This window comes from Chiloscyllium plagiosum, unplaced genomic scaffold (assembly GCF_037043375.1).
Source record: "Chiloscyllium plagiosum isolate Xiang-an unplaced genomic scaffold, Cpla_swu_hap1 HiC_scaffold_4, whole genome shotgun sequence".
Lineage (NCBI taxonomy): Eukaryota > Metazoa > Chordata > Chondrichthyes > Orectolobiformes > Hemiscylliidae > Chiloscyllium > Chiloscyllium plagiosum.
The window spans coordinates 103941882-103954133 of NW_028270142.1; the positions used below are offsets into that span (position 1 = coordinate 103941882).

General features: G+C 37.9%; 1 protein-coding gene across 1 annotated transcript in view; it reads left to right on the forward strand.

Moving 5' to 3' along the window:
- The window catches only part of tmem67 (transmembrane protein 67), a 208576-nt gene that overhangs the window by 90833 nt on the left and 105491 nt on the right, over positions 1-12252 (forward strand). Inside the window, exons 9-11 of the mRNA XM_087985875.1 lie at positions 872-1028; positions 3613-3736; positions 6747-6852. Of these exons, the coding sequence (XP_087842001.1) occupies positions 872-1028; positions 3613-3736; positions 6747-6852 (387 nt within the window). The remainder of the gene's footprint in view (positions 1-871; positions 1029-3612; positions 3737-6746; positions 6853-12252) is intronic.

The following is a 12252-nucleotide window of genomic DNA, read 5'->3' on the forward strand; positions in this document are numbered from 1 at the left end:
AATAGCATGCTGGCCTTCATAACAAGAGGAATTGAGTATAGAAGCAAAGAGGTGCTTCTGCAGCTGTACATGGCCCTGGTGAGACCACACCTGGAGTACTGTGTGCAGTTCTGGTCTCCAAATTTGAGGAAAGACATTCTGGCTATTGAGGGAGTGCAGCGTAGGTTCACGAGGTCAATTCCTGAAATGGTGGGATTACCTTACACTGAAAGACTGAAGCAACTGGGCTTGTATACCCTTGAGTTTAGAAGACTGAGAGGGGATCTGATTGAGATATATAAGATTATGAAAGGATTGGACACTCTGGCAGCAGGAAACATGTTTCCGCTGATGGGTGAGTGCCGAACCAGAGGACACAGCTTAAAAATACAGGGGTAGACCATTTAGGACAGAGATGAGGAGAAACTTCTTCACCCAGAGAGTGGTGGCTATGTGGAATGCTCTGCCCCAGAGGGCAGTGGAGGCCCAGTCTCTGGATTCATTTAAGAAAGAGTTGGATAGAGCTCTCAAGGATAATGGAATCAAGGGTTATGGAGATAAGGCAGGAACAGGATATTGATTAGGAATGATCAGCCATGATCATATTGAATGGCAGTGCAGGCTCGAAGGGCTGAATGGCCTACTCCTGCACCTATTGTCTATTGTCTATTCTATTCGCTAAAACACTTGTTGGCAAATTACATGTAAGGAAAGAAGGTGAGTTTGAGAGTCAGGAAATATGTTTAGTTCCATAGCTTGGATTAAATTCTTGGAATGGATATTTTTAATTAACACAAGTCCTATAATGTCATCTGAAGATTATTTTCCCTTCTAAGAGAATTTTTACACATTGTGTCATTTTTTTAACTTGTTTATTTTCTTTCTTGAACAGTGTATAATTCCTGTTTCCAAGCTTTTATCTGATTACGATGACATTCAATTTTATGACTTATACATGCTTTACAAAGGGGAAGATGGCGAGGATAAACTTCATCCTATTGCAGTTCGTAACTTAAACTTTCAATATAATGGACAATTTGTTAACCAAGGTAAACATGAGACCATTATATAGCATTTATTGTTGAATTACCGAAGTTTAATTCACAAATATTTCTGACTTAGCCAAGTGCAAGATAATACTGTAACTTTATTGAATTAGACATTAAAAATATTTGTTCCTATTTGTGAGCCCTTTTTATATAGGAGGTCTTGTGGCACAACATCCTTGCCTCTCAGCCAGGCATTCTGGGTTCAAGTCTCACTCTGTGCCGTGCAAGGGCATTTGTAACCTAGCTGAACAGATTGATTGTCAGCCACCAAATACTTTTAACATACTATACTTCCACCACCTCATCCCAGATCTAACCCTCCAATTCAGTACCGCCTTTTTGAACGGTCCTACCTATACATCTTCCTTCCCACCTATCCACTCCGCCCTCCCCCCTGACCTATCACTATCACCCCTCACCTGCATTTACCTATTGCCTTCCTAGCTGCCTTCTCCACACACATACTTCTGATGAAGGGATTGTGCCTGAAAAATCAACTCTCCTGATGCTTGAATGCTGCCTGACCTGCTGTGCTTTTCCAATGCCACACGTTTTGATGCTGTGGTTCCTATCCTCGATTAATGGGGATGGTTAGCAGCAGGAAGGACATCAGCTGTAAAGCCAGCTGTCCAATTCAAGGTGATCTGCCAGCATTATGGTAACTCTATTTAACATAGGACAAAGTTAAAAAAGGTAAAGCTGAAACTTTATTGCTGGAACAGCACAGCAGGTCAGGCAGCATCTAGGGAACAGAAGATTCGACGTTTCGGGCACATGCCCTTCTTCAGGAATGTGCCCGAAACGTCGAATCTTCTGTTCCCTAGATGCTGCCTGACCTGCTGTGCTGTTCCAGCAATAAAGTTTCAGCTTTGATCTCCAGCGTCTGCAGACCTCACTTTCTCCTTAAAAAAGGTAAACAATTGAGAGAGATTTTGGAGGAGCAGTACTATCAAATGCATGTTCCTTTCAATTATGCAACTAAAGTAACTAAAGTTTGATTTCTTTGCTGACTTTTAAATAATAGAGGTTACTTGTCCATTTGTTATATTCTTAAAACATTTTATGGTATAAATTACTTTGTTTAGTTGGGAAGAGAAGTACGCTGTTTGGCTCTTTCTGTTCTGTCATTTGATTAAATGATGACTGATCTGTTTTTTTTTAAACTGCTCCTGCAAGTTAGTTCAGATTGTGCATATTTTGAGGATATTAAAGTAAGTTACTCAGATTTTATTTGTGAATTACGAGATAATGCTTAATTTGGCTGAATACAAATGTCTCGATAGAAAGGTTGGCCGCTTCCATGAAAAGCAAGGTTCACAAAAACATTCAGCAGTTGCTGGAAATGTACATAAACCTGCACTCTATCACTTTAGCTATTGGTGCTCAGCATCAATGGCAAGGGGATCGAGGAATCTCAACCTCACTCCAGATGCGCTCCAGAGACAATGTGGTGGTGCGAGCTGGTTCCCGCAAGAGAAGGAACATCATATAGGCCTCCCAAAAAGACTCCTCTCAGAGCATTCCAGACAGTTCCATCTTAATTGAAGGGAAACTCAAGACTAGGACGGCATCTGGTAGAGAATGAAGTCTATTTGTTGTAGATCACCTCTCAAAGAGGAAAAACAATTTCAAGAGAGGAGGTACTTTTAAAACACCTGTCATATAGCTGTGGCTCTTTCGTGCTTTTGACAGTTTTTATTTCATTCATTTTATTATGAGAACAACATTCCAACTTCCCAAAAAAATCACATATGCCTGCATGATCTGAGCCCTCCATTTACAAATGCCCCTGGGGAACATCCGCTCAAACCATTAAGGACAGAAAACTCCAATATAGGACAGAGCACCCAACCATGGAGGCTGTGACTATACCTAGATATAGTTGAAGGGTAAAGAAAAACTGATCTCTGAGAGCACATAGGTGGCACTTCATTGTACATGGAATATCATGCTTGTATAGATATTGGCTATACAAGCCAATTTGATAATTATTTTAGTTGCAGCTATAAGGATGAAAATACAGAAGCTATAGTATCGAAACTAAACATGTACTGATTCACCTTTACCCACTTTGCTTGTTACAACTTCAAAGAATTCTAATAATTCAAACACTATTTCCTCTCTATTAAACTTGACTCTGCTTCATTGTTTTATGATTTCCAAATTGTCCTGCAACTATTTCCTTAATGATGGATTTCAGCAATTTCCCAATGAAAGATTTTGAGTTAACAGACATGTAGCTTCTTGCCCTTCATCTTCTTACTTTCTTGAATGACATGATACATTTGGGGTTTTCCAATTCCCTGATACCTTTCCAGATCCTGGCGATTGTTTGAAGATTACAACCAATGCATCCACTATCTTTGCAGCCGTTTGTTTTACGTTCCTAAGCTGCCGGCCATCAAACCATGAATGTACATCATTGGGAAATTGTGGAAACTCAGTTTTCCAGCCTTTAATTCTAATAGTAAGAAAGTGCTAGATTGTGGAGGTCAGTTTCATTATTATTTCCAGTATATGCCTGGAATTAAAAAACTTTGTGCTTGTTTTTGAATTATTTTTCAAACTGTTTTTCATTTCACAGTTAATACAGAGAATAACTGGCGTTTTACTAGACGTATTTTCTTGGTGGATACTTTATCTGGTCGTGAAACTAACCTAAAGAACCAACCAAAGGTGATTAGAGTTGCTAACAGTATAAAAATCAGGTGAGAAAAAGCTTTGGTATGAATGCAGACTGGAAATGTTCAGTTTTCATGTAAGTTGCCTAACATACTTTTGAGATGCCCTGGTTAGCCAAAGAGGGTGAAAACCTTATGGAGTAGTGTTTTTCCATCTTCACTATATTTAGGGAATATCACTTTGCTAGACCCAGTCGAGAATGAAGCCTATCTTTATCTCTCTATACAAAAAAAACAAAAATTAATGTTTTTATTTCATTCCTTTTATTATTAGAACAACATTCTAACTTCCCAGAAAAGTCACATATACCTGTGTGATCTGCTTGTAGTCAGGATTTGCACATCAGGCAAAGGGTCCCCTTCCTATCCACAAAGGCATCTCAGATGAAACCTTGGTGATCACAAGAATCCAGTCTGTGATACCCCCCTACCTGCACCTAATGGAAACTAACCACTATTCTCTCAGTCTGAAATAAAAGAAAACAGCATAGATCCGTTGATAATCTGAGAAAAGAACCTCGTAGAAAATAGTTGAGAGCCAAAATCACCCTTAATACTATTGGTGTTTTTAACTTTTAATTCTCAATTCCTCAATAGTGCATTTCATTGGTGCTTTATCTGTTGCATGCCAAGGCCACTGAGGTAACACACAGCAAGAAACTGACAAGGTGGAAAGGCTTTGATCAAAAGCACGAAAGAGCCACAGCCATATGAGAGGTGTTTTAAAAGTATCTCTTCTCACTTGAAATTGTTTTTCCTCTTTGAGAGGTGATCTGCAACAAGTCAGAAGGCAGTTCACCTGTCTAGCACTTCACTCTTCCCCAGCTGCTCTGCTTTGCTGCCAGCCTTATCAACAGCACAGATGCAGCTTGTGCACCTATATCTTTTACTTCAGGTAGAGGGACATGATCAGAAGCCACATTACTTCCAACTGCACCAGCAGGAACAACACTAGCAGCAGCAGTTTCTTTCTCCTCAACAGGGTAATTGGATGAAAATGAAGAAGGTTGTAGTTGTAAGGAGGTGAAACCTCCTCTTTATAGGCACACTACCTGACTGAAAATTACCAAACTCTGACATCTCATAGTCATACTAGTTATAAGGCTGGTCTAGTTCAGTTTCTCAGCGTTGGTAACACTGAGGATGTTGATAATGCAAGATTCAATGATGGTAATGCCATGTAATGGCAAAGGAAAATACTTAAATTCTTTCCTGTTGAAGACAGTCATTGCCTGGCACTAATGCAACATTCATTATCTACTTCCTTGCCAGCACTCAATATCCTATAAGTCATTTTATGTGCTCAAAATTCTGAATCAATCAATGGACTCCATATTTTTACCCTTAAGCTTGAGAACTCAATGCCAAACTCATTATAACTTCCATGATGTGAGTGTTACTTGCAACTCACTAACCCAAGTGGAATGTTGTCAAGGTGCTGGAAGAGCTTGGCTAGGGATACAGCTAGTTCTCAATCACAAAACTGAAGTTGTACTGCCAAAATGTTATCAGGGACATGGCCTTCGCAATATCCAGTGTCAGTAAATTCTTGACATTACAATGGAATGGATCAAATTATTGTTGTGATTGAATTTTATTTTAAAGTCTCTTCTTCTGGTTAGTTATTTTAATTGTCTACTACCATCTACAACTGCACGTTTGTTTTGAACCATGGTTGTGAGATCACTTAGCTTTGTCAAATTGGCTGGTTCTGTTTGACGCAGATGAGTCAGTATAAGTTTGTATCAAAACTTACAACATTGTTGTAAAATAGCTGCCTCCGAAGTTCCAGTCTGAACTTGCCCATAGAGCTTGTATCCTGATGCCAAATGCAATTTCATAGTATAAAAGCACAATAACTTGTATTTACATTGCACCTTTAATATTGTTAAATTCTAAAAGCATTTCACAGAGTAGATAGAAACTGGTTAGTAATAGTTAAGTCAGAGAATGTAACTGAGAATATTGATAAATATGTAGATTTTGAGGAGGTTTTTAAAGTTAGGTAAGAGTTTGCAAGTCAGAGGAGTTTAGTAAGGGAATCCCAAAGAGAAGAAGTCCTTTCATTCGAAATAGAATGTACAGGATGTTGAATCAATAGACCAAAGGAGGGGTAGAACTGTGGTGAAGGGTTTGAGGAGGTTGCATCAATGTGGCCATGTTTGGCTAAGAACAGATTTGTTAAGTGAAAACAATTAGTTTTATTTCACTATACTGTGGGTCAGCAAACTCTTTTCAAGGAGACAACTAGGGATCGATTTTTGTGAACTGAATGGAAAGGTGTATCCACAGAACCTAAATAGTTTCTTTTCCTGGCAACCTTACAGGGACTGCTTGGCTGAGAAACAAGATTGGCAAATACATTCAGTTCAACAGACATTTGAGTGATAATTTTGTTTGATTGATTTCTTTATTACCCTATGATAACCTGATCTTTTTAAGAGGTTTTTTAAATGTCTGTGTATTTATTTACCAAGGCCAATAGATGTGATTATGGATTTTTTTTTTGTCATTGATGCTATGAACATTTTATGAGAAGTGATGAGAGGCAAGGTATTTCAAAGGCAATGTTGAAAAGTGTTTAGTCTGTTTCTGACTCAGGACTATGGATCCCCTACTGTTCAGAACTCCTCTGAGGTGCCATGATCTACTAACAGAATATGCTCAGTATCATCAAAATTGTTGAAATATCTGAAATGCCTCAAATGGATCTATGAAGGGTAAAAGTGCCATTGAGCTCATTGGCCGCACCATTATGCCATGCTGACAAAAATAGGCGAAAATAGCAATGGAGTTAAGAATACAGGAATCACGCCTTGTCCATCATTTGATCCAGTCCAACTCCAAGATAGGCCGTAAATTTAAGCATTTCTGTAAAATGGAAGCACTACATGCTGCCTATCAGAATTTTAGTCAACTAATTTACTTACTAAATTTAAAGAAAACAGTAGATATAATTTCTTATTAGATCATAATTTGTAGCTGAATTTGTGAAAACATCCAAATGGATTTTAACTTTATTGACATCTTGTTACAGGGTCAATCTTGTGCCTAACACTGTACAAGGAAATATCTATCCTCCTACTCTGATTGTCTCCTACAAAAGTATTAAGATCCAAGATCCAGATCAACAGTCTGTTTCAGTAAGCAAAATTTCCACTTCAAAATATTCAAAGAGCAAAGTGTAGATGAACAAAATTGACTCTGATTCTTATAGTGGCACACTTTTGTGGCCACCAGCAAAACAATATCATTTGCCACTGACCTCAGAGAAAGCTGCCCACAAAAAGCAATCTTCAGGATATCCATTTTACCTTTCCGATGTTAATTTGAATCTGACATTGAGAATAGTGATCTTATCAAGGGAGATAACCAACCAAATTCTTTCAAGTATTCTCATATACAACAAACCATGAAATAAAATGTACTTTTGTGACCATGAATTATGAGCCATGTAGAGCAGCACAAGAGGAGGGTTATTTGATAAATCCCTGGTTCTTATTAAGGAGTAAATGAACCTTATGAACAGGGAATTTAGAATTTTGTTTATTTGGATTCCAGTAAAATTATTGAATAAAGCATCAAACACAAGACTGGTTGACAGGCTGAAAAGCACACCATAGATCAAGTATTAAAATGGTTAGAAAGTTAACTGGAAGAAAGCAAAGTCTATTTTTATGGACTAGACTGGACCCCCTCAAAATACATTTAGAATAAAACGTGAAGTCTAACCTTTTCTTATTTTAAAGGCAAGTGCCAATAGTTTCATTCCAGATGCAATTCAATTGTTCAAATTACCAGTCTTGAAGCAAAAAAAACTTTATTAATTCACAATAGTTAAAACACAACAAAAGAAAGAAGCAATTAGAATAACTTAACTCTATTGGAAAACTTAACAGAATGATAGATTATTTTCCTACCAAACAGTATTTATTCCAATGTAGTAACATCCTATAAATGCACCCTTAGTAAAAGGCAAGTTTGAAGAACAGGTTGTCTCACATGCAACTCCAGCAGCAGGAGGGAAACAAAACATCAAGAGACAACTCTGAGAGAGACAGTAGCAGGGAGAAATGTACTGCAGTCTCCATCCAGTTTCAAGACCCAGCAACAACTGCTGAAAAACTAAAAATAAATCCTGTTTTTTTGGGAGCTTGTCCCACTCATTCAGGCTGCTTCTGTCATTCCTGCTTTAAAAATAAAATCCCAAGATCTCACAAGCTGTTTACTTGAAGATATTTCAATAGACAGCTCGGTATCTCTGCCTTAAAACCTCTCTTCAAAAAGAAAGCAGGATAAAATATACCTCTTAAAGCCATAGTATCATCACACCCTGGAATTGAATTTATACCCAAAACGTCGATTCTCCTATTCCTCGGATGCTGCCTGACCTGACATGTTTTTCCAGTGCCACACTTTTTGATTCTGATCTCCAGTATCTGCGGTCCTCACTTTCTTCTGAATTAATGCAAGCCCAGTTACTATTTTTAACGTGCATAGATAACATGCAAGTGAAGGCAGAAACAAACTTTTTCAAATTTGTTAATGCATTAAATTAGGGGTGTAATAATCAATAGGGAATAAGGAGTTCGAACTAAGGAGGAACTAGATACTTCGGGTAGTTGGGCTTGCATTAGTAATGTCATCAATTTTGGATAAATGTAAATATATGTAATAGTAAATGAAATAGGTATCAGTAAAAAAAACTATAATAACAAGTTCATAGTTTTCTACAATGCAAAACCAGGAGAGAAATTTGAGCATATTGATACACAGATCCATGGGTAGGACTGGCAATAAGAGGGACTGCACTGGGAAACCATGGAGTAGAGCAAACATTTTATTAAATGTTTAAGCTTGGAGCAGAGCATTCTTACCAAGAATGCTATGTTAATCATAATCTAAGATAAAGAGATGCTGGAGAAGTTGGGTCTGCTTTCATACAAAAAGAACAGGTTTGGAACTGATACTTTAGTATCATGGCTGTATCAACAAAATAAATAATAAGACATAGTAAATTGGAAAGAAAAAGGGGACATTGCTTCAAAATTATAAACATTGTGGTGCAAAGATCATTTATATTGAACTACCACAGTAGGCAATAGCATAGTGATATTACCAGTGGACTAGTAATCCAGAGACCCACATAATGCTCACAGGACCTGGCTCAGGCTTCAGATCCCATGACAGCAGATGGTGGAATAAGAATTCAAAAAATCTGGAATTAGAAGTCTAAAGATAGCCATGAACCCATTTGTAAATATCTAGCTGGTTCATTCATGCCCTTTATGGAGGGTAGTCTGCTGTGCTTATCTGACTGACCCCACACCAGAAGTGTAGCAATGTGGTTGACTCTTAGCTGCCCTCTGAATGGCCTAGCAATGACTTAGTGGTCAAACTGTTTAAATGACTCTAAAGAATAAAATCAGGCAGACCATCTGGCAACAACAATGGAATTAAAACAACATCAGCAATTCCAGTCAATTGAGCCTGCAAAATTCATGGTACGAGCATCTGGGAACTTGTCCCAGACGTTGGGAGATAGACTAGTCAAGCAACAGCCAAACACTGTCATACTCAGAATCATCTCCAGATGCCATCATCACCATCCCTGAAGAAATAGCAAAATAAGATCATAAGATATTGAGGCAGAAATAGGCCATGTAAGTCTGTCAAGTCTGCTTCACCATTCAATGTGATCTAGCAATCCTTGACTCCACTTTTCTACTTTTCCCTATAATCCTTGATTCCCTTACTGATTAAAAATCTATTTATCCCAGCCTTCAATCTCCTTAACAACCCAGACTCTGCAGCATTCTATGGTAAAGAATTCCAGCGATTCAAACATCTCCATCTCAAATGGGCGAATCCTTACTCTGAGATTATGCCCTCTGGTCCTATTCTCCCACAAATAGAAACAAACTTTCCATATCTACCCTGTCAAGTGCTCTAGGAATCTTATATATTTCAATAGATTGCCTCTTATTCTGAAAAACTGTGATGTGTACAACCCCATTCTATTCAATTCCTTTTCGTAAGAAAATCCTTTCATGCCTGAGATCAATCTAATAAAGGTTCTCTGGAATGACTCCAATGCCATTATATCTTTTCTTAGATAGTGAAACCAAAACTGTTCACAGTATTCTGGGTGTTGTCTGGCTAGTGCTATATGTAGTTATAGGAAGATTTCTCTATGTGTATATGCCATTACCTTTGATATAAAAGCCAGAATTTGCTTACATAGTACAGATTGGAATTATTTATAATCATGGCATTATGCATGTCAAAATGCATGCAGTGGGGTGCAAATGGTGTCCATAAGCAATCATGACCAGATTGAAGTAGTATTTGAATAGTCATAATAACAGGAGACCTTAAAAGTGGGACCAGTAGCCACAAACTACAAAGTTAATGCAAAATCTCATTGACTGTACAAGGCACGGAACTGATACGTCTCACCTACAACTGGAAGTATTTTGCAGTATACTCTTATATACACTTATGCTTTTCTGAGATGATGCGGGGCTGGGAGTACAAGGTCTCGGTACTCATGTAGTACTTAGGTTCTTTTACTGTTTCTTTGCGATGTTACTGCTGCTGTATTCATTGGAATAAGATCCAATATCATGTAGAGCCATTCTGTGGCCCTCATTGTCTGAGTGCTCTATGTCCACTGTGTGGAGGAGTATGTTAAGTTGTCATGTGTGAGTGATGTGAATGCTTTATTATGGAGCTATGTTATAGACCAGACCAAAACCGCTCAAAGCATGTCAAGGAGATAACTGAGACCCTAACTTGTTTTTAATTTTAAAGGCAAGTGCTAGACATTGCATTTTGTTTGCATCAATTGATAAAACAATCAGGTTTGAAGCAAAACAGCTTTATTTATACACTACAGATAAAATACAGATAAAATAAAAATTAAAGAATTGCTTAACTGTAACTCTATCAAAGTACTTACAAAATAACAAACTACTCATTAACTGTTTCAGTATAGTAATATTCCAGAAGCATACCCTTTGCAAAGTTAAATTCAATAAACATAGATTTTCTCGCATGCAATTCCAGCAGCAGGAAGAGAACCCAAACGTTTAGCTGTAGCAAAGAGAGAGAGAGATGTTGCGGCCTTCACAATTTCAACAGCTACAGAAAGCTGAACTGAAATCCTGGTTCTGTGGGTGCTTGACCCCACCCATTCAGGCTGCTTCTATTGTTCTAACTTTCAAAAAAAAAACCAAAGCCACAGAGTGTTTACTTTATTGGCTTGAAGCAGATTTCTTGAATCTTCTGTCTCAACCTCTCTTCATTAAAAAAAGGACAAAATACACCTTTTAAGGCCATAGTGTTGTCATACATCCCCTCTTAAATAAAAATAACCATCAACATACAAAGATAGTTTCATTATTAATAACTTTAATCTTAAGCTATTAGTACACTATATTTATATTACATTGACTCTAAGCATTCACTACTACTGTCCATTTCAGTCTATCTTTTCCTACCACCAAATGTCTCCATTATCCTTCATCAAATTCACAACAGCACATTGGCAAGTACGTTTTCTCGTTCGGCCACAGATGCAGCATGGGTTCGTGAAAGGCAGGTTATGTTTAACTAGTTAGTTAAACAAATTATGCTTAACTTTACTGTAATTCTTTGAGGACATTACAAGTACAGTAGACAACAGGGAACTGGTGGATCTGATGTATTTAGGTTTCCAGAAGGTATTCAACAAGGTGTCGCACAAAAGGTTGCTGCAAAAAACAAAGACAGATAATGTATTAGCATGGATTGAGGTTCGATTAACAGACAGAAAGCAAAATGTGGGATTAAATGGGTTTTTCTGGTTGCAGATTAGTGTTAGGACCGCAATTGTTCACAATTTACGTAGATAATTTGGAGTTGGGGACCAAGTGTGTGTCAAATTTTGCAAATGACACTAAGATAAATTGTAGAGCAAAGTGAGCAGAGGACACTGAAAGTTTGCAGAGCGTATAGGTAGGTTAAGTGAGTGGTGTCTGGTGTATAATGGAGTACAATATTAGTAAATATGAGGTCATCCATTTTGGTAAGAATAACAGCAAAATGCAGTATTGTTTAAATGGAGAAAAATTGCAGCATGCTGCTGTGCAGAGGGACCTGGATACTCCTGTGCATGAATCTCAAAATGTTGGTTTGCAGTGCAGCAGGTGATTAAGAAAGCAAATGGAATATTGCCCTTCATTGCTAGAGGGCTGGAGTTTAAAAACAGGGAGGTTATGCTGCAGCTGTATAGCGTGACACCTGGTGTATTCTGTACAGTTTTGGTCTCCTTACTTGAAAGAGGATGTACTGGCACTGGAGGGGGTGCAGAGGAAGTTCACTAGATTGATTCCAGAGTTGAGAGGGTTGGTTAATGAGGAGAGATTGAGGAGACTGGCATTATACTCATTGGAATTTAGAAGAATGAGGGTCATATAGAAATGTATAAAATTATGATTGGAATAGATAAGATAGAAGCAGAGAGATTGTTTCCACAGGCGGGTGAAACTAGAAGTAGAGGG